This window comes from Perissodus microlepis, chromosome 7 (assembly GCF_051167445.1).
Source record: "Perissodus microlepis isolate ML-2025 ecotype Zambia chromosome 7, ASM5116744v1, whole genome shotgun sequence".
NCBI classification, from domain to species: Eukaryota; Metazoa; Chordata; class Actinopteri; order Cichliformes; family Cichlidae; genus Perissodus; species Perissodus microlepis.
In genome coordinates, this window is record NC_140467.1 from 56,598,559 (window position 1) to 56,625,763 (window position 27,205).

A 27,205-nucleotide genomic window follows, 5' to 3' on the forward strand; every position below is an offset into this window, starting at 1 on the left:
CTCCCCAGCAGTGGTGCAGGTAATTCAGTCTGCTGCAGAAAGATTTGTGATGAACGGATGGTTTGAACAGCAAATATGTTCCAGTCCTTAAAACATTTTTTTTCTTTGATCTAATCAGCTGTTCCTTAACAAATTACTAGTTTGAAACAATCTTGAATCTTGAATGTAATTTCCTTGTAGTTAAGTACAGTAGTTTTGATTTAATTCACCATTAAACCCCAGAAATATATTGAAATGTCAATGCTATTTTTAGTTTAAAGCAACTGTTAAATACGTGATTATAACAACTTAAACCAGGTTATGGTAAGATTTAAGAATTTAAGGTGCACCCTCTTTAAGTAAATATTCAAATCTGAAGGATTTAAATGATTATTAAATTGAGATCCTGGATATTGGTTTTACAAAAATAAAATGAATCCATAAATCCTCAAAAGACATTTTTTCCGCGATGAAAAAAATCGTAGCGAGATATATACTTGCAAACAAGAGAAATGGTTCATGTCACTGATTTCAGTTTGTTAGTTTTACTGCTCAGATTTGGGAGAACATGCATTTAAAGCATATTTGGAACGCGCATTTATTCGTTAAACTTTTTGCAGAAAGGAATAAAGTTTTGAACATGTGCAAACATCTGAGCTATTATAGACCAATGGTTCATAATTTTAAGGGAATGCATTGCTGGTGTGAATACGTGACACACGCACATTTGCTCCTACTAACGGAGAAAAGACCGAACAGTTACGTCCTCCTCTGGACCAAAAGAAGGCAGACAAGTAAATCATAACCATATGCGTGTTGTGTCTGAAAAGCATTAATGGAGAAGCTGAAAAAAAATATCTGAGAGTAATAAAGAATGTCTTTACATAAATGATTTCCGCCAAAAGCGGGAGAAATTGCACATTTTTCCAGACAAAATCCAAAAGAACGAAGGATTCGACGTTTCTGACGCACAGGTTTCCCTTCTTTCTGAATCTACAGCGTATAGCCCGAGTGCTACGGAAGAGGACTGGGGCGACCGGAGAGAGGAACAAATGTGAGCGTTTTTTGGATTTTGTTTTTCTTCCAGAATTCAGAAAAACAAACAAACCCAAATGCAGAATTTTTTCTTAGAATTCTGGAAAAAAGAATCCAAAAGACCTCCCAGTGGTCCTTATCCTCCTCTGCAGAGTGTAATACTCGCTTTGATTTACAGACTACAGCAGTTTGCGAAACCCATGAGTTGCACCGCTGGGAGTGTAAGGGGTTAAATCACGTGTGTGGTAAACCTGTTACCTGAGTAGGACAAAGACACCGGGGCCGACATTCATTCACTCCATCCACGCAGTTCCTGCGTCCGCTCTGTTCCACGGTCGCCGTCACAGCGTTGAAAAGATGCTGCGAGGTGCCGTGTTTTACGGCAGCATCCTGCCTTTGTATCTTTTCCTCTGCGTCTGTTCTCTGCCGGTACACGACCACAGGACCGCCAAGCTGCTGCAGGTGAGTCAAAGTATCTGAAGCGTAAATGCACTTTTCAGAGATCCTTATGAATGGGAAAGTGTTCACAGATGCAATGGTGAACAAACATCCATTAATACAGAAGTTGACATGAATAAATGAATTAAACATGTTAAAGTTACCTGATATTTCTAATGTGTGTGTGTGTTCAAAACTGTGCTGCATGTATCGTCACATCCACTCATTTTAGGGATGCTGCTGTAAGTTCCTCTGTTGTTCTACATACCTTAATGTTTCTGCATGCGCTGCCCTTAAAGACATCAATGTTCTCACTGAAAGCTGTTGATGGTTGAACAGCTGAGATTTGTGAGATGTGAAGTCTCTTTGAGTTTCTGTCACAACTGACTCAGGGAACTATGATTTTCATAGTTATAACATCTTCAGATTACCAGTGTGGTGTTTCTGTTTTGGAATAACACGGTCGGTCCTGTTTGTGAAGGATTAAAAAAAGAAAGAAAAAAAAAGAAGTTTTATTGTTGTTACTGTGTACTGTACCCTGGAGGGTGCCAGAGCTGCTTTCCGGTGAGTGAGAGTCAGATTATGCAGGCAGAGGCACGCACCTGGTAACTCCGGTGCAAACGCTACTTATTTGCTGACTCAGGGGAAAAACGCAGATAACTACTTAAAGACAGAAACACGAGGTAAACAGGCAGTGTGCAGCAGAGTAACACCACCAAGACTTGTTTGTAAGCTTTAAGTGTCCACAGACAGGAACTGGCCCTGGCAAAAAGGACCCTGTGCAGCTGTCTGGCATTCCTATTTATTCCTTGTTTGAATCCAGTGACTAATCATAATAGCTGAAGCAGACCTGCTGCTTGTGACAGATTCATGTTACTAACAAACAATCAGTCCCTGACATTCTTTTGTGTGGGAGGCTTCCTTCTGGACTGACAATGATGAATTAATCTGTTTATCTGCAGGTTAAGCAGCAGAACCATTAAGTCAAATACTAGCATTTTATACAAACCCTGTTACCCAGAAAAGGTGCTGTTGCTCATAACAGTCAAGGCAAAAGCTCAACTTTAAAAATAAGGAAAAGCTTTTTTTAAAGATGTTTTTTTTAAGTCACAGTTTATGAAAGTAGATTAATATACCAAAATCCACTTTAGTGATACTTATAATTGCAGTTTTTGTGTAGTTCCCTGACTATCCAACGTAACATCTTATGCTCTAATATTCTTTGTTATGTTCATGTAAACACATTAGTTTACATGTGTTTGAGTCTGGTTAATGAAAAAAGGTCTTCATTCAAATGTATACAGTTACAGTTAAGTGCAAATATTTTTGGAGACTGACACAATTGTTAAAAATCCACATTAAAATAGCAACCAACCATCAGCAATCATTGTTGTTAGTAAGTGTTGTGCTGCTTCAACACTGAAGAACATGTCTTCAGGTTTGGACAGAAAGACAGCGGTGAGATGCAAGAGCGCAAACTCTCCACATTATGTTCAAATCTTCTGTTTATGAGGAACATCTAATCAGAAGAAAACTGATTAAGTGAAATAAAAGAATAAAAGTTTGAGACAGAATAGCTACACAAATGCCTTGTATATGATGTCTGAGAATAAAAATGAGGTAAAAGTTGAGCAGAATAGGTCATCTGAATCCTTCAAAAATGTACTTTTTCACAATATGAAAACCTGGAGAAGACAAAGACAGCTCTGTGGTTCATACTCCTCTAACAATGATGTAAAACACAACACACAGGAAATCTCTGTGTTTTTAACTGCAGAAACTTAGCTTGTTCAGACGCGTCAGACCAGAGTGTGCATCTATAAAAACAAGCAATATTGTTGTCCATTTTATGCAGTGCATAATCTTAGTTGGCTTTACTATCATGTTGTTTTCACTCACATATTTTAAGAGGCAGTTTAAGTGGGATAATCGTGCTGTTTGGTCTTTCACCAAAATGTTGAGAAGATGTTAGAATGTTAGAAGCTGAAAGGACAAAAGAAAACAAGAAAACATCGTTTTAAATGTAAATTTAGCTTTAAACTTAAGAATTAAATTAATTTTTTCCCTCCATTCCTCTGTACTCTGGATTTATTTGAGCTTTTCAAGTAACCTCGACCAGAACTGAAATGATTTGATTTGTTGACTGTTAAAAATGGACTTGTTAATTGTTTCCTTGGTGAGAGAGGTGCGCTATTTTGGTTAGTCAAAACAAGACATTTGAACACATCAATTTGGACTCTTGGAAAAAATAATAAAAGCTTTTGCTGAGCTGGGTATACACTGGATGGAGCTTATAAAGTAGCTAAAACTAAGTCTAACATCAAGAACTGAAAAAAGTTGCTCATTGTATTAACAGTAATGGTCATTTTAGACACTTCTAGTATTTTTGCTACTCATGATAATATATCATCTGGATAATATATTATCATGGTATTTTGAATGCAAGACATAGAGAAGTACTTTTATTTTGGTATTGAGCCAATCACAGACCCAAATACTTTCACTGCTGGAGACAGTAGTTCTCACTGTTTCTATAATCACACTTATGCACTTTTATCTGGAAACTGTTTTCAAATGAAATCACTCTGCCCTACATCCTCAATTATGGATGGGGACTTTTATCAAAGGAAATCGGCAGGGTCTGCGTGATACACTCATAAATTTCCACCCTGAACAAAGGAGTTTGGGACCGATAAAATCTAATCAAAAAGCAAACTGTATGCCTGCTTGATTGTTTCCAAACGTCTGAGTTTTTCCCTGTCCACACATGGCCAAAAGAGTGACCTAAAACAGTGTGGGATGAGGACAAAAGGTTAAAATCTGCTGAAGTTTGTTAAGGTCTATTTTACAAGAGCATCCAATATACAGACAACAGAGATTTGCAAGTACATGGGGGGAAATAAAAACAACAAATGACTGGTTTAATGACAGGCCCTGTGTAGTGAGCCAGGAAAGTCCAATAAAAAAAAAAACAATCCAAAAAAGCACGGATCACACAGGAGAAACAAGCACGATGGAGGCACGTGAGGGAAGTGCAACAAAGAATGAGGTAAAAGACATGCACTAAATAGACACCGGGGAGAGGGGGGTAATAGGGCAACAATCAGGTCAATCAGACAGAAATATGTAATAATCAAAATAGTTTTAAAATAATACAGGAAGTAACCTAAAATGATTTGAGAGAAAGGCAGATGCAGGCACACAGAAAGAACAGAAGAGGGGAAAACCTTCAAAAACACAAAGGACAGAGAAAACTAACCATTCATATTAGAAACCACAACACACAGAAACTGCAATGTTTTCAAAGGTTCCTATGGAAAAGCTGATGTTATCTAGAGTATGATGGGGCTTGTTGACTGAAGGTTTACTGATAGATGTTTACCTTGGAAAGCAGCCTCGCATCTCTATTCATGCTAATACCCTTCATCCTGCAAACATTCCCCACACTTAGCACAGTCAGCTCTCTGTGTGCAAAACACTTACAGCCTGCTGATATTCAGGACTTTTTGTAGTTAAATATTTACCCTGGAGAAATTTCTCCCACTATGTGCATCATTTATCTAAAGTTTGGCTACGTTTTATCTGCCAAGAGATATCTGTGGGATATCTCACAGCATGTGTTTAAAAGGGAGTTGAATCAAGTCCTGCTTGTTTTTTGTGTCACTGTAAAAATGATAATTCTCGCTAATGTTTAGATTACCATCCTTAACAACCTCCCATAAAACACCCCCGGTATTATAGTGCAGGTGACCTGATGTCATGACTGAAGAGGGAATTTCCAGACATCTGCTCACTGTGTGTGATGCAGCTTTTTGTAGCTTTGATGAACACATTTTCATCTGTGTGTGTGTGCACATTTTTTCTGTGTGCAGGTTCATACTTGCACATATACGTGTAGTTGCATGTTTGAACATCATCAACAAAGAGTCCTCAGTGTAACCACCTATTAGATAAAACTATAATGCTCCTTTCTGCAGATGGGCCCAGCAGTACACATGGCTTGTATCTCAGGCACACTGATTTGGGAAGCAGGAATCACACTATCCTGTGGGGACATGTTGGCCCCATCGGCAGGATTCCCAAGCATACACAATGCTTTCTTTTAGTGGCATGTGACTCTGTGTTATGCCTTTTAAGCAAACCTGTACTCATTGCCAACATACTTACAGAACAAACTATAGTTTTGTCACTCATCCTAAATTGAACGATCTGCTAGCTCCGCATGGCTCTGGCTTCAGCATTGTTCAAACTGTCTAAGCCTGGGGTGCTAAACTCATTTTAAGAGTTTAAAGCATTTTAAGCAGGCCGGACCAGTGAAAATCCCCTTTTTGTCAGTATAAAGATTGATTGATTGAATCTTTATTTTGAACATGTTGAAAAAGTACAACAAAATAGAATTAAAAGAGACAAATGAACAAAGCAAAACAAAAGGAAAACGAGCAACCACAACTCCAAATAACTTTCATGTTCAAAAGGAGCAGGAAGAAGCATAAGCTTATTTAATCCCACCCCTTTTCCACTATCTAGTAATCAATAGACTACAGAAATACCTCCTTGCAATTACATTATATGTCATGTGTATTTTTTTTTTTTTTTAATTATTATTATTTTTTTTATATATATATACATATATGTTTCTATCTATCCATACATACGTATATACACATACGCACATATACACATTTTCAATAACCCCATTAACACCTCAAAGGATACACAACCTACAAATATATATATATACCCATACCAACATACCCGTGCACCCGCACACACATGAAAATATTAGACAAGAACACCCTATCAAATCTCTACCTTTTCCCTGTACCCTGTAAAAACCATATCCTTAAACCACTTTTTAAACTGCGCCATGCTCGGACATTGCTTCATATCTTTACTTAGTTTGTTCCACAGCTTCACTCCACACACAGAGATGCAAAAACTTTTTAATGTTGTACGGATACGAGGATGTTTTAAATTTAATTCCCCCCTCAAATTGTATCCCCATTCCCTTTTAGAAAACATTTTTAGAATATTGTCAGGAAGCAGGTTATTTATTGCTTTATATATAATTTGTGCAGTGAGAAAATGAACCAGATCTGTGAATTTTAGAATTTTTGATTTTAAGAATAGTGGATTTGTATGATCTCTGTAACCAGTTTTATGGATTATCCTTATGGCCCTTTTTTGTAATATAAAGATTGATGATAGCGAACATTTGTAAGTATTGCCCCAAACCTCTGCACAGTAATTCAAATATGGTGCAATCAGGGAACAATAGAGAATGTGGAGTGATTTGTGGTCCAGAATGTGTTTTACTTTACTCAAGATTGAGACACTTCTTGAAATTTTGTTATGTATATGATTTATATGAGACTTCCAGTTTAATTTATCATCTATAATCACACCAAGAAACTTTTGTTCAAGTACTCTTTCAATTTCCCCACCATCTATATGAATCTGCACTTGTGCATTTCTAAGAAGTTACATATTTAACTTTTTTTCTACATGATGAAGAAAAAGCTGCTGTGACAAGGAAAGAAACTGTGACCATGACTCTTTGGACTTAAAATGTAAGAAATAAATATGTAAAATTTCAGAATTGTTAAGATTGTCCAGTTTGTTTGTTTTTTGTAGTTGTAAAAAACTGAAATTTCTATAGTAGAAAATAGAAACTTTTCAGTTTTTCACAAAGTTACAGAGGTTTTATTAGTAGACACATAGCTAAGCATTTTTCTAATTTGCTGAAATTTGTGAAAACTGAAATTTCTTGGGTATTGAATGGAACAAAATAGGCTTTCTCGTCAAAGGGCATCTTTTGGGAAAAAAACAAAACTGTGGCCAACAACACTACACAACGATAGACTGATGTGCGAATAAGGTATGAGGTAAAAATGACTGAATTCCAAATAGGGGTAGTGAATCCTTATCTTCAGTTATTGATCATGTTACATTTTAGTATATTAGTAATAGAAGACATGATTGCAGTCTTCAACTGTTGTTCCACTTCCCACAGTTTCAGTGGATTCACTGTAAAAAATTGCCTGTCAGATTAAAGTTATTATGTATGAACCTATAGCAGGAAAGCCCTAGCAGACATTAATCTGTTAGCAAAGACAAACACAAATGCTATTTGTTGTGCAAAGCAAATAAGGACATTCTGATTTAAAAGACAAAGGGTCAGTTTAAGTATTAAGTTCAGTCAACCTCCGTCATGTTAGTAAGTGCTCTCCACTCAGTATAAGGTGGAATTAAATGGTCTCTATTTTATTGAATAGCCTTTATAAGTTTAAAATCAAATAGCACAATTGAAGCTTCAAAGTTTTTTAATGTATAGTAAACGGATTAAGACCTGACATTTGATGTTGATGATTAACAGCTTTGCTTGCTGTGAGTGAGCCTCAAAAACCAAAAACAACAAGGTCTTTTGTAAAGTAAAGGTCTAAAGCAGTGGCGGTGGTTCAGCACTGCTGAACAAAACTGAACTGCTGTTCAATTCAAGATTCATACTTTTATACTTGGACTCTGCTAGAGTACCAAAAAGCAATGTAGATCAATGTAGCTTCACAACTGACAGGGAAAGTATATTCTTGAGTCTATCTTTCCATCCATTTTCTAACCTAAGCAGAGAAGTCCATACCTCCCCATCCCCAGCCACGTCCTCCAGCTCTTCCGGGGTAGCACTGAGCCATTCCCAAGTCAGCTAAGAGGTATTTCTCTCCAATGCATCCTATTACATCCTGGAACACCTCACCCAGGAGGCGTCCTTGTCAGATCCGCGAACCACTTCAACTGGCTCCTTGTTATGTGGAGAAACAGTAGTTCTCTGACTTAAGTCCTCACCCTGTCACTAAGAGAGAGGCCAGCCAAACTTCAGAGAAGGCTCATTTATGCAGCTTGCATCTGCAATTTCATTCTTTCAGTCACTACCCACAGCTCATGACTATAGGTGAGCGCGGGGACAAATTGACTGGTATAGCAACAGCTTCTCTCAGTATCTGCAATTGATATAATCCACCTGCCAATCTCCCACTCTCTTCTCACCTTGCTTGTGAACAAGACCCTGAAATACATAAATTCCTCCACTTGAGGCAGGCACTCATCCCTGATCCGGAGTGAGCACTCCACCCTTTCACAGTTGAGGGACATGGCCTACACAGGGAGACGAGGAGCCGGATTTAAATGCAAGCATGTCAGAAGAAGTGAAAAAAACAAGTGAAAACGAGTAGTATCTGGCTGCATTTCAGTGATATTGGGTGTTGTCTAAATGAGTTTTACACTGCTTGAAGGAATTTATAATTCTTGACTTGTTTGATCTGTTGCCCACTGCAAACAAGCACAAGCTGAAATGTTGGACTTTTAACTGTATTTTCATAAGTTTTGCAGCTTTTCCTACTGACAAAAACCTCCCTTATGGCCATTCATGCCACACAACATAATTAAGCAATAAACAATTAACCTGTTGAACCCCAGTGCTCCCGGTACTGGAGGCGTACAGTACATCCCATTAAACATTTGGTTTAATGGGATGTACTGTCAGATGTGTTTTTAAATATAGACACGTGTGGTATCCACAGAAACATCAGAATCTCAGCTAAAAACTCACAAAGTCATTTCAACAACCACTAACAGCTGAAACGGCGAATGATTAAAAAGCAAGTAAGTGCAAGATGTAAACACAATGCGTGGATTCCCACCGTTCACCCGATATACATGGACATACCTTTGGTGCTGAAAGCAAACACCTCACAGAATTTCAAACTGCAGGTTTCATCACTCCGATCAAAATTTACTGAACCAGCAGCAAAAGTAGACCAAAAGTGGACTTCACGTTTGAAAAACTGAATTGCCTCTTACTTTGACTTTCATCCTTTCATTAATAATAGCAATTTTCTGCCTTATTTGCAATTTTACACATTTATTTATTACATTTTATGTCCAGAGTCTTGCTGACAGATTTCTTTCCTTGTCACAGCAGCGTAAACTACACATGGCAGCATATTAGCACAGCTAACTGTCTTCTCAGTGAAAAACAGGCCACTCAGCAACTCTGAAACTGAACTGTACCAACAATCATAGGCTGGCCTGGGCCAACTTACATCTCTCACATCAGACAACAAAAACCAACACAAGTGAGCCAGCAGCTGACGTCAGCATGTAATGAAGGAGTGTGACAGACGCCCAGCGCAGCACCTTATGACACTTCAAACATCATATGGATAACTGAGCTGAAGCTCATACACTGATGCCCTTCGTGGCTGGAGCTCAGGAGGTTCATCTAGTAAGGCTGATGGTTTGATCTCTGGCTGCTCCAGTCTGCATTCCAAATATCCTTGAGAAAAATACTAACTACAAATTCCAAAAGGTTGATTCTGGACGTAACGTTTTCAGTTTGAGAAATGTTTCGTCACTCATCCAAGTGACTTCTTCAGTCTCAACTGACTGCAAGTTTCCCCAAACTTATAAACAGTACATTTGCATATTGACTGAAACTAGCCCACTGAATGAACAATGGCCTGTGAGGTCAGTTCCTTGATCATTAATATGCAAATTGTCATGACTATTGATCAACAACCACTGATCAAAGCCAAAGACCATTGATCACTGATCAATGGCTATGAGTACCATTCACAGAGAGTTGGGGAATGGCTGCAATCACAGCATTTTAAGGCTATGTCCACACTAGCCCGGATAGATTTGAAAACTGCGTTTTCGTCTCAAAACGCTCCGTGTCCACACTAGCGTTTTCAGTCATTTTCACAGAGTTGTGCATCCACATTGAAACGGCCGAAAACGTTTACGTTGCAGTACTGCGCATGCTTGTAGGAAGATTCGGCCTGCCTCATTTCTGTCAGCCGTTTATTTACTTTCCGGCTCTTTGAAATGTCGCAGCAAAATGTTGAGGAAAAGAGTTTTTTAAATGGACTAACAATGAGGTGGAGTTGTTGCTGCAAGTAACACAAAAGTACAAAGTGAGAATTAAAGAATTTCAAGAAAAGCTATCTGATACATGTACAAACTGATATTAATCTTTAATAGTGCTGTCAAAATTGAGAGCAAACAAACTGCTGTATAATGCCCTCAGCTATCTTTGTTTAATTGGTCACATGACTAAAATGCATCATCGTTTTCGAAAGTCTCCATTTTCGCTGTCCACACTGCGACGCGAAAGCATCAAATGTATTCAAATGTATTTGTTTTCAAGAGCGTTTTCAAAACGCTGTGTTTTTCTTCGGGGGAAACGCTGTCTCAGTGTGGACGGGAGGCCAAAACGGAGAGAAAACGCATTAGTGTGGACGTAGCCTAAGATGGTGACAGATATCTTAGGCCCCCTCCTCGATTCAGAGATGGTCTTTCCCTTTTCACGTAAATGGCCTCCTTGACTCTGCCCTCAAACCAGCGTTCCTCCCTGTCCAGGATGTGTACATCCTCATCATTGAAAGAGTGTCCACAGGCCTGTAGGTGTAAATAGACTGCAGAGTCCTGGCCTGACGAGTTAGCTCTTCTGTGTTGTGCCATCCACTTTGTCAGAGGTTGTTTGGTTTACTGATGTAAAAATCATGGCAATCCTCCTGGCACTTAACAGCGTACACTGCATTACTCTGTTTGTGTCAGGGGACTCGATCCTAGGGGTGGACCAATTTTTGGTGCAGCATGTTTTGAGGTTTAAAAGCCACAGAGACCCGGTGTTTAGACTGTTCAACTGTAACAACTGTTCCGATACTCCTGACACATAAGGGATCACTAAGGGTTTTCGCTTAGGCAGCGGTTATCCTTCTCTCCTGGATCGGCTGGAGCTTTCTTTAGGTGCCTTACCAGTTTTAACAAATGCCCAGCTGGGATAACCACATTTACTCAGGGCCTTCTGGATGTGATGTTATTCTGCTTCCCTGGCTGCTGTGTCTGGGGATGGTGTTTGCTTTGTGTTGTAGTGTCCTGAGGACACCCAGTTTGTGCTCCAGTGGATGAGAGTTAGACCATAAATACTGATTTGTATGCATAGGATTTGCAGTACACATAAACTTTTAACTGTCCCCCATTACTGATGGAAATCTCACAGTCTAAGAAGGCTAACCTGCCACTTTTCATATCTCCCCTGGTGAATTTGATCTGTTGGTCCACCGAGTTAATGTGATCCGTGAATTGTGGTACATCATGAGATTTGATTTTTTCCATCTTAAAATGCTGTGATTGCAGCCATTCCTTAACTCTCTGTGAATGGTACTCATAGCCATTGATCAATAGTCTTTGATCAGTGATCAATGGTCTTTGGCTTTGATCAGTGGTTGTTGATCAATAGTCATGACAATTTGCATATTAATGATCAAGAAACTGACCTCACAGGCCATTGTTCATTCAGTGGGCTAGTTTCAGTTATTTTGCAAATGTACTGTTTATAAGGTTGGGGAAACCTGCAGTCAGCTGAGACTGAAGACGTCAGTTGGATGAGTGACGAAATGTTTCTTCCACTGAAAACGCAACATCCAGATCAACAGAATCAACCTTTTGGGATTTTTACTTACCTGGATGTTTGAGCATGCATTAAGACACTAACTCCAAATTGCACTCTGATGCATCTACTGGAGTATGAATATGTGTGAATGTTAGATAGGAAGCACTTAAGCATAGAAAGACGTGCTTGTATAATGGGTGAATGCACCCATCACAAAATGAGGCATTTTGTATAAAGAAAGTACTTTGAATTCTCCAGGAGGGTGTGAACGTTATGAACGTTATGTAATCAGCATCAGTATTTTGTGATGATTTACTTTCAAAGAAGTGTGTATGAAGTAAAAAGCCAAGGATAATCTGGAATTTACCAGTAGAAAGATGGCAGAAATGGTACATAGCCAACATTACATCTTTATACCATACCATACCATACCACCTTTATTTATAAAGCACTTTAACATAAAACCAGAGTTCACAAAGTGCTGTACATGCTAATAGCATAAGTAAAGAAAATTAAAATGAGATAAGATAAAATAAATAACTAAAAAACTAAAATAAATTGAAACATGTTAAAACAAATTGAGTCAACCCCTCTAATCAATGCCAAAGGCTTCAGCGAATAAATATGTTTTAAGAAGACTTTTAAATTCAGAGAGAGAAGAGGCCTGCCTAACATGCAAGGGTAGATCATTCCACAACTTTGGAGCAACTACAGCAAAAGCACAATCACCTTTAAATTTATACTTAGTTTTCGGTACCTTAAGGAGCTGCTGATTGGCGGACCTAAGGGAACGGGCAGGTGTATATGGTTGTAGTAGCTCCGAGAGGTAGGGGGGGGCCCAGGCCATTAAGAGATTTAAAAGCAAATAAGAGAATTTTAAAAACAATCCTAAAAATGTACAGGTAGTATCTATTATGTATCTATTAAAACTAAAAAGTACTCTGACTCTGTTTTCTTTCTCCCAGAGATGGAGCAACAGTCATGCCGGTCTGAAGAAGAGGCCAAGTCATGAACAGGACACACTAAATGAAGAGTACGATTTCAAGTCCCCAAATGACACAGATTTGTGGAATCGTCCTCGCTGTGGAGTCCCAGATTATCCTACCTTAACGCAGCTCAGCACGACATACAACAATGTGAAAAAGAGGAGGGATACCCTGAGTAGACAGCAGCGCAGGAAGCGATTTGCGCTCTATGGCAGGCGATGGGAGAAGACAGACTTAACTTACAAGTAAGAAACACTAAAAAGTCTCTAAATACAGTGACTTGTTTGTTTGTTTTACTGATGTGTTACATGGCTGCCTACATGACCATAATTTGCAGGAGTGGAACGCAAAGCTGATGGTTTTAGTTTAGTATGGGGATCTAATGAAACAAATATGTTTGTTTAGTTTCACATTAAGACTTTGTTTTTAGTTTTCATTTGTCAAAAGAACTGGCAGCTATCTTATAAAAGCACTGGAACGTTAAGCTTAGCAAATTTATTACATCACCAACCAGTATGAGGTTAACTGCCCTAAATGTACAGTATTGGCAATTACCATAATAACTTGTTATGTTTCTATAGAATAGAATAGAATAGAATAATCCTATAATTGTCCCACAAGGGTGTAACAGCAGCAAGAAAGACACATATACAACAAACAGTACACAAGACACAGAACAGAAACATACACAATTTTTATATATTTACATCAAGGACAAAGCACCTATAATGGTTTATCCATGAATAATCACAAGCTCTTTAATCAGAATAATATTTTTATTGCTAAGAAATGTATTTTTATTGATGAATTTTCAAATTTACTGTTTGAAAAATGGGCCACAAACCAGTTCACTCTTAATATCACTCCCAACCCTGGATAAACAGGGAGGGTTGTATCAGAGAAGTGCATCTTGCATAAAATCTTGGCCACATAAAACATGCAGTCGGGGCCCAGGTTGTTAACAACATCCACCGTGTTTGTGAAAATTCTCAGTCATCCAGGTTATCTTAGCTGCTCATCAGAGAAGAACTGAAGAAGCTTCTCGGATGAGAGGTGAAATGTCTTCAAGAAACTTAAAGAAGTCCAGACGCTTTTTAGCTTTCCGAGCCCTTTAGACAACATCCAACAAGGTGCTGGTGGCCAACAAGGTGCTGGTGGCCAAAGACAAACATAGAGGAAAGGAGGAAGGCATGTTAGGAGGCAGCACAAGAGAAAGAAAGGCAGGAATGGAGTGTGGAGGTGAGAGTAGGGACTCTTAATGTAGGGACTGGTAAAAGAAGACAACTGAAGAGAAGGTAGGTCTTTTTATATAAGATACAGTTTCTTAAGCTATTCAATTTTTTGTTTAAACCTGAATTTACCTATTTATGACAACTCTTTGTAGTCTTAAAGAAGTGTGGTGCTTGTACAGATTTACTAGTGCCTGTGTTTGAGCAGGGTGCCTCTTCATAATTGCAAAATAAATAACAAGGGTACTAATAAAAGGAACTTGAACTTGACGTACAAGTCGTCACAGTTGGGGGTGGTGGACTAACTACCAGGTTATTCCCCAGAAAAACATGCATGCCTTTAATTGGTATTGCTAACAGAAACAAAGCTCTACTCTATTGCCCAAATACACAAAACTGACACAGAAGGACTAAAAGCAGAAGCTTAGCAACAGAATTCACCACAGCCGATCCTTCTCACTGCCTAACCAGAATCAAAAGAAGCTCCTCCCTAGTCTTCAGGTGCTAGTTAAGCACTGAAACTCATAAGCCTGGAAAAAGCAACCAAAATGGCCTTGAATGTATTCCCAAGACCACTGCTTTAACCACTTTGTACACCACAATTAAAAATAAATAAATGAATAAACAAAAAAAACAACAGACTCCAAAGGGAATCCACTCTCAGGCCTACCAGGGACAGAACACCAGCAATCATATGCAAATCAAAAATAGACAGAGACGAGCCAAAGGCAGTGATGTTGATTAATACTATTGATCCACATGGATTTGGACCAGTTTCTTTCCAAGAGTTTAAGAAGTCTAGCATACCACATGAACATATATATTAAATTTATGTTAAAGCTTGATAAAACATGATATTAATGTGTTTGTGCCAACCAGGATCATACGTTTTCCCTGGCAGATGAGTGAGGACAAAGTGCGGAGTGTTTTCCAGGAGGCGTTTGGTGTGTGGGGTGCTGTTACTCCTCTCAGGTTCAGTGAAGTAACCAGTGAGAATGCTGACATCATCATTGATTTCAACAGGTGAGAAATGTCCACCAGTGAGCAACACAACACTGGCCTTTAAGAATAAAAATTCAGCTAAACTGAGACATTGATTTACCTAAGACAACAACCCGAGGACAGTTTGCTTTGTCACTCATTTATTCAACAAAAATATTAAAAGGAATGAAAAATAAATACAGAGCAATCCTCGAAACCATTGCAGATCCCCCCAGTTGCAAGATGCTAAATGCTTTCTTGCATGCTTTACCTATTTCAAATCCACTTGCAAATTTTCAGTGAGTTTCAAATCTGAGCTTTGACTAGGGCATTTCATGAACCTCAACTTCAACTTTTCTAACTTTTCCCTGATGTAATGGCTCGTATGATTAGATACGATTATCCTGTTCAAGCTCAGCTTCAGATTTTTTTGATATATACTGTCAATAATGTGAAGATGGAAGACGAGATACAGCAGAAATAAAGCTGTGATAAAGGAACTCTGTGATTTGTTGTTTCTTGGCCAAATTCTAGATGAGCCATCTTAAGCATGCGTGTTGAATGAAGCAGCTCCAAGTATTCAGATTTAAATATTTGTATAGATGAAATCTTGACCATTAACAATGTGTACAGTAATCACACATGATGTGTTTGCACTTTTCTTCATGTTCTAGCCCTTTAAAACCCCCAAATCGTAATCAGCATTAAGCAGTTTCAGAATTGCGATAAACAACAAAACTAGTGCGTCACTATTTAGATATCAAATCACTTAAACTCTGGCCTGCCCAGATGTAGCTGTGGTGTGGAACAGTGAGCACACATGTTAGTCCAGACAGTAGACACAGGCACACCTCCAGAGCAACTGCAAGGTCAGAAGCTAGCTGGTACAATTCAACAAAAAGCAAGAAACTAAGTAACCTATGTTTTTACCAAAAGTTCATTTGCCTTAAGATTTTTAAAATCATACTTCCTAAACAAATGCTGACATGTTCAGGCAGAGGCTTAGCAAGAGCGTTTTCTTTATTTTATCCCTCCAAAATTTCAAAAATGACAAAATTCAAAAACATAATTAGCAGGCCCATAAAAGAGGTCAACTAAATATAAATCTACAAAAAGTAATTTCCAGAAACTTAAGTTGTGTCTCACTTTGTTTGTTTAACTCACAAACTGATCTAATTACAAAGAGGGTAGCTTTTATAATGGTTTGGCCAAACCATTTACACACAATAGGGGGAAAACAAAAATACACACTAATATTAACTAAGCACAGAATAACATAAGTAAACCTAAAACACCCCTGCTCCTGGTAAGCCCATGGTTTGTCCTGCTGAGCAGGCATTTTGTTCCCAGAGTCCTCAGCCAGCCTTTTGCCCAGACAGGAAACAGCCACCGCCCAAACCCAGGTAACTCAAAGAAAGAGAAACATAATTAATATAACAAAACATTTTAGAAAAACCCCACAATGCTACTATGTGTGCCTCATAATATCAGTGTTAGGTTTAACCAAATGATTAATGATTTATATTAATGAAGAAAACTGCAAAACAAACTAATAAAGTGAACAAATGGACTGATTTACCCATGTGTGGCTGATGCCATCACATTCACAAAGGGTTGAAATGGGAATGTCTATAATTTAGATTTTAATTGCAGGACATTTTATTAAAGCAATTTATCAAGACCAAAGCATCAATTAATAACAATCACGAAATAATATTGAAATTGGCTGAATTATACTTTTCTAATTAACCAACTCTGAGCTAATGCTGACCTTGTTCTAATCCTTGTGAGGGAGGAGGTTAGGGGGAATGAGCGTGCCTTGAGCACTGATGCCCTTATCTCTTCCATGTAGGTATGACCCATTAGGAGACACATCAACGGGAAACAAATGAAATCGAAATCCTTTTGAATTAATATTCTAACATGGTAAAAAGGAGCAGAGAAAAAGCCAAAATAAATACAAAAACAGTTTGCAGGTTCACAGTCCAGCGGTCGATCCCTCCGGGGTCTCTGCTGGAATCTTCAACATCTTAGGTCCGATCTTCTGAACTGCTCATCATGCAGAAGACAAAGGGAAGAACCCTGTATCACTTTTTCACCTAACCTCTCTCTCTCTATCTGACTTTTCCAGATATATTATTTAAAGCAACTTTAGAAATCACTTTATTATTTTTTTCCTTTTCTATGCAGTACTTAATTTGTCAATAATTCCAGCACATATGAATGTTCAGTCACACATGAATATGCTTCATTTCATGCCTTATTTAAGTTATGGTATTTCTCTTCAATTACATTTCTCTTACTTTATCTTATTCAGAATCATGTATTATTATGGGTTGGCGGCACATTTCTTATCTTTCACGTTTTTCCAGACACACACACACAGACACTAAGCTGCCAAGGTCAAACCTGGATCATGTCTGTGCAGACACAATCTGGACATTAGAATAGTTTTCATTAATCAAACTGCATTTCTCATTCAACATATTAATCAAACTTATATTTTGATTATATCTTTAGTTAGGAATAACAATGATTTACTATAGCAAATATGGATAAGGTCTGTTATAGCACTCTTTATCAGTTCAAACATAAAAGACCTTTTACTCTCTCGCACTAGCACCAATGGCGAACAATGGGCTGTGAGGTCAGTTTCTGGATCATAGCCCAGTGTTTGCCAGTGGTGCTGGTTTCAGTCATTATTTAAATGTACAGTTTAAAAGGTTGGGGAAACCTGCAGTCAGCTGAGACTAGATGTCACTTGGATGAGTGATGAAACATTTCTCCAACCGAAAACGCTACGCCCAGATGAACAGAATCAACTTTTTTTAAAAGACCCAGACATAAATCTTAGGCATGACTCCTGCTGTCATAGTAAACCAGGAAACACTAAACCAGATGTCTCCCAGCCAAGACTGAGAGAGGATTATGGAACAAACGCAACATAGGACTTGTTTGGTGGGATTTTTAATAGCATGCCTCTGGCTACATATTGTATCAAATCAGAAGAGTCATTTGGCATCGGATTCATGATACTTACAATGTCATAACAGCTCTCTTGTTTTTCAGTGTCCTGCCACACTTCACTTTGTCAGCAATTCAAGTTCTAACGTGTGTACAAGTTACTTTCACGAGTCATTTTTAGAACTACTGCTATATTGTGTTTAATATTATGTACTCAGTTAAAATCTATCACGCTACCATTTTTTGTATAACACACTTTGTACACATTAAAATAGGCTAGCCACTAGTTTACTGGGTGCAGCGTAGAATTGCATCATGTGCCTAATATGTAGCTTATTGACATACTTTAATGTCAAAGCATGTCCTACATAGTTTTCTTACAGAAACATTGGTCCACTGAAATTTCAACTAGTCAACAAGTCAACATAAAAAGTCGTTTGACCATCGTATCACTTCTTCTAGCTAAATAATGCAATCCAAGTATAATTCTACAAGCAGACATTCCCTTTAACAGCTACTCACTTTTTGGCATATTTAATTATACCAGTCATGTCCTATTGTGAAAGTAAAATAAATATTTAATTTTGTTCTTACACATGTCTTCATGCCTCGCAGAATCTGTTTCAGAGTCCTGAACATGATGACTCAATAACTGAAACCAGTCCATTTAGCATTTACCAATATCACTAAAAGCAAACTAATTTAGGACACAAGCAGTTCTCATTATTACCATATGACAACAAAATTAACCTTTTCAGGGACTGGCAATGCATTAAATGTTATGCTTCAAAATATTTTTGTGGATGAGCACTGCCGTTCAGCAGTTGGATGAACCCTAACCATTAAAAATGAATGCCTAACCCTGACCCTAAACCTAACCATAACCTAATTGTAACCCCGACACAAAAACCACATTTTGAGCCTCAAAAAGGCCTTCAAACTGGTGAGGACTGGTGAGTGTGTCCTCACAAGTGACTGTTGGTTCTCACAAGTATAGTAGAATGCACACACACACGCACACACACGCACACGCACACGCACGCACACACACACACACACACACAGGAAGATTGTTGATTTATGTATCTGCACAACACTGCCAATTGGATGTGTATAAGGGTATTAGCATACTGTGTACTGCGATTTAGAACTAATACTTAGAATTAAGAGTTACACTGTAGTCAATTTACAACGTGCTTAGCATAGAGAAAGAGCATCAAAAGAATGATATGTGGTAGGTTTACCTCGTCCTCTAAAAGAAGTAATTGTGTAGGTACTGGCATGGGGACAGCTTACCATTCGATGGTCCAGGAGGAATCCTTGCTCACGCCTATTTCCCCCAGACACAGAGAGAGGGAGAAGTCCACTTTGACTATGATGAGCACTGGACAGTGGGCAATAATGCTGGTAAGTACATTTGAAAAACTTTGAGCTGATTTGAACCAAAAATAACTACTCTAAGTTTGACTGCCCTCCTCTGTTTGCTTTTTTAGGCACAGACCTCCTCCAAGTGGCAGCTCATGAGTTTGGCCATGTTTTGGGCCTGCAGCACTCCCTTGAGCCTGATGCTGTGATGTGCCCATTCTATAGTGACGCTTACCCTCTGCAGCTGAGTGAGGATGACAAAAGGGGCATTCAGTATCTGTACGGATCCCCTCGGCATGCGCCACCTGTGATGACAGAGACCAATGAGATTGAGACTGAACTGGTGAGGCCCTTGAAAATACATGTATTTACTTAAAAAATATAAGCCATTCTGTATTTTGCTGCTTTGCATGATAGTTCATAGACAAAAATATTCAGACTAAGTTTGTTGCTGTGTTCCAGCCAAATGCTTGCAAAACAAACTTTGATGCTGTATCCATGATCAGGGGAGAGCTCTTCTTCTTTAAGTCTCAATATATTTGGCGAATACGTGATGGGCAGCTACAAGCTGGCTATCCAGCTTTATCATCACGCCACTGGAAAGGAATTCCAGAACACATTGATGCTGCGTTTGAAGACAAGTCTGGCAACATCTGGTTCTTCCAAGGTACAGACGCGAACTAGACAGTTTTTTTCTGGGGGACATGGGGGAAGGACACATTAAACAAGTATTTTTCACAAAATATCCTTTGTTCCTCAAAACTAGTCAAGCAAAAGTGATTTTGATAACTTTAATGATATGTAGGGATTGCTAATTAGGAAGCTGAAAGTTAAAGTTGTTAGGCAGTCAGAGTGTAAAGAAAACAGCTATCAATGACTTTGCAAATGTAGTTTACCTTAAAGGAAGATACACATGGACTGGAAAATTCTTAACTGCCACGTGGAAGTTAAAATAGTGAGTGAAAGGGAGTGAAGTGTTTATAAAATGTGTGTCTGGTGAGTTCAGTTAAGGGAGAAAGAAACTCAGGAGCCAATCAGTGATGAGAAAGTCAAGAGAGGAAATGAGGTAAATCTGGTGAAACGTGGGAACATGAGGAAAAAGGTTAAATAAAATAATAATCTTCACCACAGTGACACACGAGTTTATGGTAGAAATATGTAGCCTTGAATGTTGTTGTTACATGGTTGTTCTTTTTCACAAGGATGTGCTTTACTTGTATTCAGCAGGGATGATTTCTAGAAACAACATCCTGTTTACTTATTAATTGTAATTAATTAATTATTTTAATTCATTTTTAATTATTACTTATCAGGTGACAGCTACTGGGTTTTTGATGCTGAAAGGAAGATAACAGGGCCAGATTCAGTGAGACGGCTGGGTCTTCCAGTAACAGACATTGAAGCAGCTTTGAAGTGGGAAGAGGACCATACTGAGAAAGTCTACATCTTCAAGTCGAGTTACTACTGGTCCTTCAATATTCAGGATAATCGAATTAATGACTTACACCCTCGCAGCATTTACGAGTGGAGGGGAATGCCCAGCCACATCGATGGAGCCTTTTTGGACAGATATGGTGAGGAGTGTAATCTCTGCCTCTGACTTAGTGACTTGTAGGTCTAGAGAAGGTTTTAACATGTACATCTGGAGTTCACTGTTGCATTCTTTTGCCCTTTGACAGGCTATGCCAATTTCCTGAGTGGAATGCACTACTGGAAGTTTGACCCTGTGGCACTGAAGGTACTGGAAGGCTATCCCCGGAGCATCGGCATGGATTTCTTTGGCTGCTCTGCCTCTCTGTCCAAATAAGTTACATCTGCATTACTTTTACAGATCAATTTTTCTGTTAAATTTCCCATACAAAACACTCAAGATGTTTTGGATATATTCAATCTGATAGATTTCATGAATTTGACTCTAAAGCAAGTGTCTGTATTTGCCTTTTGCAGAGCCAGAAATGTTTCTGTCAGTGTCAGAATACAATCTGGAGAAAGCTAGTTAAAATTGTTAGTGTCAGTTCAATAAAAACTTCAGATCCAAGCTTATATCCCCCCATCTCAGCTGACTGCAGGCTTCCCCAACCTTATAAACAGTACGTTTGCATAATGACTAAAACTGGCACCAGTGGCTAACAATGGGCTGTGAGGTCAGTTTCATGGTCATTATCATGCAAATTGGCATGATGTTTTGGGAAAATGCATCTCAGCTGTTCCGATACTCATGACACATAAGGGTTCACGAAGGGTTTTTGCTTAGGCAGCAGTTGTCTGTCTTCTCTCCTGGATCGGCTGGAGCTTTCTTTAGGCACCTTCCCAGCTTTGACAAATGTCCAGCTGAGATAACAACATTTACTCAGGGCCTTCTTGATGTCATGTTTTTCTGTTTCCCAGGCCCCTCTTTGTAAATGGTATCATGGCTATTGATCAATGATGAAAGAAGTCACTTGGAAGATGAACAAAACTCCCACTGAAAATTCTACATCCAGATAAGCAGAATTAACTTTCTGGAACTGCTTAAAATGATAACTCATAGTACTCATGCACTGAGTATTCAAAACCCACACACTCATAAACTGTTCTTTTGAGTGTTTGAATAGTTTTAATTAAGGGATTAAGGCAAACACTTTCTGACATTAGTCTAGCATTATTGATGAGTTGCCTCAGTGGTAGAAACAAACAAACAACAACAAAAAAAAAAAAGTGTAGTTTTGATTTGATTGAAATTTTCAAACTCACTTTCAAGGATTCTGAATTATTTACACGCTTTAAAAATATTTAAGAGTATTCTGCTGTTGTGTTAGCTGTTCATTAACCATACACACCTACTGGAGCCACCGACTATATTGTTTGTTGGCTTACAACCACAGATTGCATCTAAAAATGATAGATGTAGCTTCCTGGTTTGAAGAGGGAAGTCAGTGTGGATGTGCCTGAATCCTAAATTCTACTCCAATGTTCAGCAGGGAGCAACTCCTCTGCTTGCAAAGCCATTTTTTGCCATTTGATAGCAACAGTGGAGACAGATAGGAAAGCAAAGAGAGAGGGTGGAAGACATGCAGCAAAGAGTCCCAGGTCAGATTCAAACCCGGGCCACTGTATTCTGGTCATATATGTGTATATCTGACCATGTATGTTTAGGGATGGCTACATCTCGGGAGGTAGAGCAGGTAATCTACTAATTGGAAAAGTGGTTATAAGAAGTGGTTATAGCTGTGCTAATAGAATAGCTCTACAGATGGCAGGTTCAAGTATCTCACCAAATGCTGCATGGATTGTACAGAGGACTGGCCGCTACAAGTTCTGATATGTTTTTTTTTTAAAGAAATTTTTCTCTGAGTAGAATAAAAAATGAATAAAAATGTAAAGGTTTTCCTAAGTAGTAACTTCAACCACAGTTTAGTTCTGAGAAAAATTGCTTTAACTAAATTCCCCCTCAGCTGTCCCCAAATGTGTGTTGGCATTGTATATATAAACATGTACAAATCCAGTTTTACAGAACTGTGGACACTGTGAAAAATGTAAATAAAAACAGAGAATTATGATGTGCAAATATCAAATACATTTGCAAATAAACCCAGAAATTATTCAAAGTAGAAGATACAAAACATGGTTAAACTGAGAAAATGTACCATTTTAAGAAATAGGTATTTTTAATGGGAGAAACACATCTCAGAAAACTTGGGACAGGGGCATAATTACATCTGTGTAGTGTCCCTTCCTCTTTTCACTACATTCTGTAAATGTGTGGGAGCTGAGGAGAGCGGAACGTGGTCCCGTTCTTGTCTCATAGAGGATTATATCTGCTCAGCAGTCCTGGGTCTTCTTTGCCATATACTTCATGATGCTCCCAATGTTCTCAGTTGGTGAAAAGCCTGGACTGCAGGCATGCCAGTTCAACATCTGCACTCTTCTACCACGATGCTGCTGAAACAGATACTGTATGTGGTTCAGCATTTTCTTACTGAAACATGCAAGGCCTTCCCTGAAAAAACACGTAATCTTGGTGGAGCACACGTTACTCTAAAACCTTGATATATCTTTCAGGATTGATAAAGCATTTCCAGCTGTGCAAGATGCCAATTTCATAGGCACTGATACATATCTAGACCATCAGATATGCAGGCTTTCAACTGAGTGCTGATAAAAAGCTTGATATTCCTCCTTCCTCTTTAGTTCAGAGGACATGACGTATGTTCATGTTTCCAAAAACGTATTTCAAAGTGTTCTGAATTTTTTCACTTTACCTCAGTCCATTTTATCTTAGCTTTGGTATTTTAGGGTCACGTTCACATATGATTCCTTCTTCGCACAACAAATAATTAACTTACTGAAAATGATGAGATATTCAAAGTTTTTCACTGACAATATCTATTCTGAAATTGTTCCACAACTTGAAGACTTTTTTTTTTGTAGATAGACGAACCTCTGACCATGTTTACTTGCAGCTCTAAGATGCTTCTTTTACACTCAGTCATGTTTGTAACCTGTTGCCAATTAACCCAGCTAATTTTTTTTTTTTAAACCACTTACTTTTCCAGCGTTTTGTTGCCTGTCCCACCCTTTTGAGACATGTTTTTGGCATCAAACTCTAAATGAGCCAACCTTCTTACAGAGGTACATTTTCTGAGTTTAAAGGGCTCATATGTCCTATATTGTATTGCAAATAAAAATATGGGTTTGTAAGATGTATAAATCATTACTTTCTGTTTTATTTAGATTTAACACAATATCCTGACCTTTTGGAATTGGCTTTGTACATAAATGTGTATGGCTGGCCCTGAGAAACTGGGTTAATGGTTTTACTGCTTCACTCTCCTTTGACCTCTTCCACGGGCCATTTAGCCCCTCGGAAAATGATCTGCAAGTCATTTCTTTAAAAGAAAAATCAGGACCAGCCAGGAAATGATGCATTACTATAATAATGTAAGTGTTTACAAAAGCAATTTCTAGCCTTTTATTCAGCTTGAGCAGAGGTAAACTGTTGTTCTGGCGCTGGCCTGATGTGAGAAACGATTGGTTTGCTTTTGCATTGTGTGGCACTGACAGCCTGTGTTGCAAATCCAGTTTATCCATATTATTATTTTTAACTAAACTAAATAGTATCCAGAATAAATGAAGCTTTGTGGTTAATCTTAAATTTTTAAGGTGCTACTTAAGGTTCTGTGGACAAGACAGACACATGCCTCACATCTGCTCTTTTCAGTGTTAAGGTTGTCTGCTGATTCCTCAGAAAACCACTGAGGGACATTTTTAAAAACATAAACAAACATAAACAAAACAAAAAGTCTCTGTGATATAAACTGTGGTTCACTTACAGTAATGCATATTTTTATGGATATTACATATTTTAGTTTGTATTCAGTACTGTTTGCTATTTTTTTGTAATAAACAGTGCAGGACACTGAGGATTGCAATGATTTGTAAAATACACTGGTGTGCTTGCAAAAAACAGCGGTCCATCATAGCATGGACAGTTAGCTGTAATTTTAATCATTGCAAATGTGCCTTAATGATATTTTATTGGGGTATCCTTTTTAACTCTCTGTTTACCATTATATTCAGGGGTATTTCATGTGAATAAACCAGTTCTGTATTTACACAAAAACAAACTAATTTTCCTTTTTTGAATTCAAGCTTTATAATAGAAAAAAAGTTTGTATGGAGGTGCTGAGTGAGCTGAAAGAAACACGTCGATACTGTTCAGTGAACAGCATTGTGGTAAGTTGTCTTTAGCCTGCTGCTTTGATTCATATCAAGAAACCTGATCTCATTCCCAACATTTATTGACCATTTATGGACAATTCTTGCTACATTTAACACATCCCTTTAGCACTATTCTTAAACATACATGGTGCAACCACAGAATGGCTACATATATAACAACTAACAAAAGCATAAGGAGGCAGATGCTTTATAAGCTGACACAGTCATGAGTTAAACCCAGAACACAGAGATGGCTGTGCGGTCTTATGCCGTCTATTTGGCCTATTAGCTGCGTGTTTGAGTCGTCCCTCTACACTATCTAGTGCTATATAATGTTATACCTGCGAGGCATAATCAGTCATGTGCAGCATGTCCCCTCAGACTATACATACAACATAGATGTGGACACCACGGCATCACGCGCAGGGACATATCAAATTTTACACCATAAAAGCAAACTACTCTAATACAGCATCTCACCTTCAAAAAGCAGCACAAAAGTGTACATGGAATAGAATTTCTGAAAGTGGAAACATTTAAATATCCATGGTCAAATCTCCAAAGCAACAGAGAGTGCATAAGAGAGAGGAAGAAGAGCATGGCAACAGTGTGGAGTGGGTAGAGAGGGGTTTGACAGGAGGATAGCAGCAAGAGTGAAAGGGAAGATTTCCAAGATGATAGTAAGACCTGTTATGGCATATGGTTTGGACGATGGCAGTGACCAGGAAGCGGAACTGGAGTTGGAAAGTTGAAAATGCTAAGATTTTGATGGTGACTGATGAGAACTGACAGAAAAGAATTGAGTACATCTCAGCTCAGCATTTAGGAGACAAGGTCAGAGAGGCAAGGCTGGGGTGGTTTGGGCATCCCGAGCAGGGACAATGGATATACTGTTAGCAGGCATGAAGGAGTAAAATAGGAAAATCACAGAGAAGATTCATAGATGTAGTGAAGGAGGACATGCAGAGGGCTGATGTGAAGAGGGAGGATTATAGAGACACGGTAATTTTGAGGCAGATGACCCGCTGTGGTGACCCTTAAAGGCAGCAGCCAAAAAAAAAAAAAAAGTAGAAGGAAAAATTGCATCACAGTAATTTCTATATCATATATTTACATCTTGCCTTGAGCATTTTAATGCATATTATGATTAATGACTAAAGAGACAAATGAAATCCAGCCATTTTTTCACCTCCCATAAATCTCTTGTAAGTAGAATGATAAATGTGCTGTTCTCATTTTTAGCTTAAAAAACCCCTTGCCTTTAGGGTTAGCAAGTCTGTGCAAGATGTTTTTATAACACAGATGAATATATTTTTAGGCCCAAGTCTAAACTGTCATAGTTCTGTTCTGTGTTTGTTTATTGTTGTTTTGATCTTGATTATGTTTCCTAGTTTAGTTTTCTTTGTTTCTGGCTTTGATTATGTTTAATCTCGACGGATTATGGTTTATTTTAGGTTGTTTAGCATTTCCCTTTCTATCATGTCCTTAGTATTTTGTCTCTATGTTATGGATCTCCTTCTGTGTCCCTGTCTGACTCTGTGTTTCGTCTCCCTTACCTTTTCCTATGTTCCTCTCTTTGTGTTTCATCCTTGTCTCCTCAGCCTCTCGTGTGTTCCTGTGTTTGCTTATCCCCATCCTGGTGTCAAGTTTGTGAAACCTCCTGTTTTATTTTGTTAATCCTTGTCTCATATGCATTATGTCCAGTTTTGTTTCCCTTGTCTCGTTACAACTAATTTGTTCCTGCTTGGGTCCCATGTGTTTCCACTCCCCTTGTCACCCCTCAGCGTATTTTTCTGTCTTCCTTTGTTGGAGCGTCTGTTAACCTACCTATGTGTCGCTATGTCCCAAGTGTTTAGTTGGATTTCTTATTTTGTGTTTGTCAATCAGCCTGAATAAGCAGCTTGTCGTTTGTTAAAGCTACTCCCTGCTTCCATTGTCTGCATTTGTGTTCTCACTCTCCACTCCACACCATCTGCTGCAGCAGATCTTGACAACTCAGATCTGCTACATGTGTCTTAATTTGTTTAGCTAGACATCTGCTCTTTACCTGCAACTTCTGACTCTGTCTTCTGACAGGG

At 38.5% G+C, this 27,205-nt stretch overlaps 1 protein-coding gene across 1 annotated transcript; it reads left to right on the forward strand.

The window, feature by feature from the left end:
- Window positions 1-813: 813 nt before the first annotated feature.
- Window positions 814-25,017, forward strand: LOC146384257 (stromelysin-3-like). Its single transcript, XM_084936176.1, has 8 exons — window positions 814-1,476; window positions 12,868-13,133; window positions 14,997-15,140; window positions 19,336-19,469; window positions 19,556-19,770; window positions 19,890-20,094; window positions 20,741-21,001; window positions 21,107-25,017. The coding sequence occupies exons 1-8, from the start codon at window positions 1,372-1,374 to the stop codon at window positions 21,232-21,234; spliced, it is 1,458 nt and encodes a 485-aa protein (XP_084792302.1). The 5' UTR covers window positions 814-1,371; the 3' UTR covers window positions 21,235-25,017.
- Window positions 25,018-27,205: the final 2,188 nt, after the last annotated feature.

Bases quoted from the DNA above. Each gene is read 5' to 3' on its own strand.
- LOC146384257 (XM_084936176.1), top strand. From the start codon at position 1,372: ATGCTGCGAGGTGCCGTGTTTTACGGCAGCATCCTGCCTTTGTATCTT. The intron at 20,095-20,740 runs GTACAGACGCGA...ATTACTTATCAG, and splicing joins CAACATCTGGTTCTTCCAAG to GTGACAGCTACTGGGTTTTT. The intron at 21,002-21,106 runs GTGAGGAGTGTA...GCCCTTTGACAG, and splicing joins AGCCTTTTTGGACAGATATG to GCTATGCCAATTTCCTGAGT.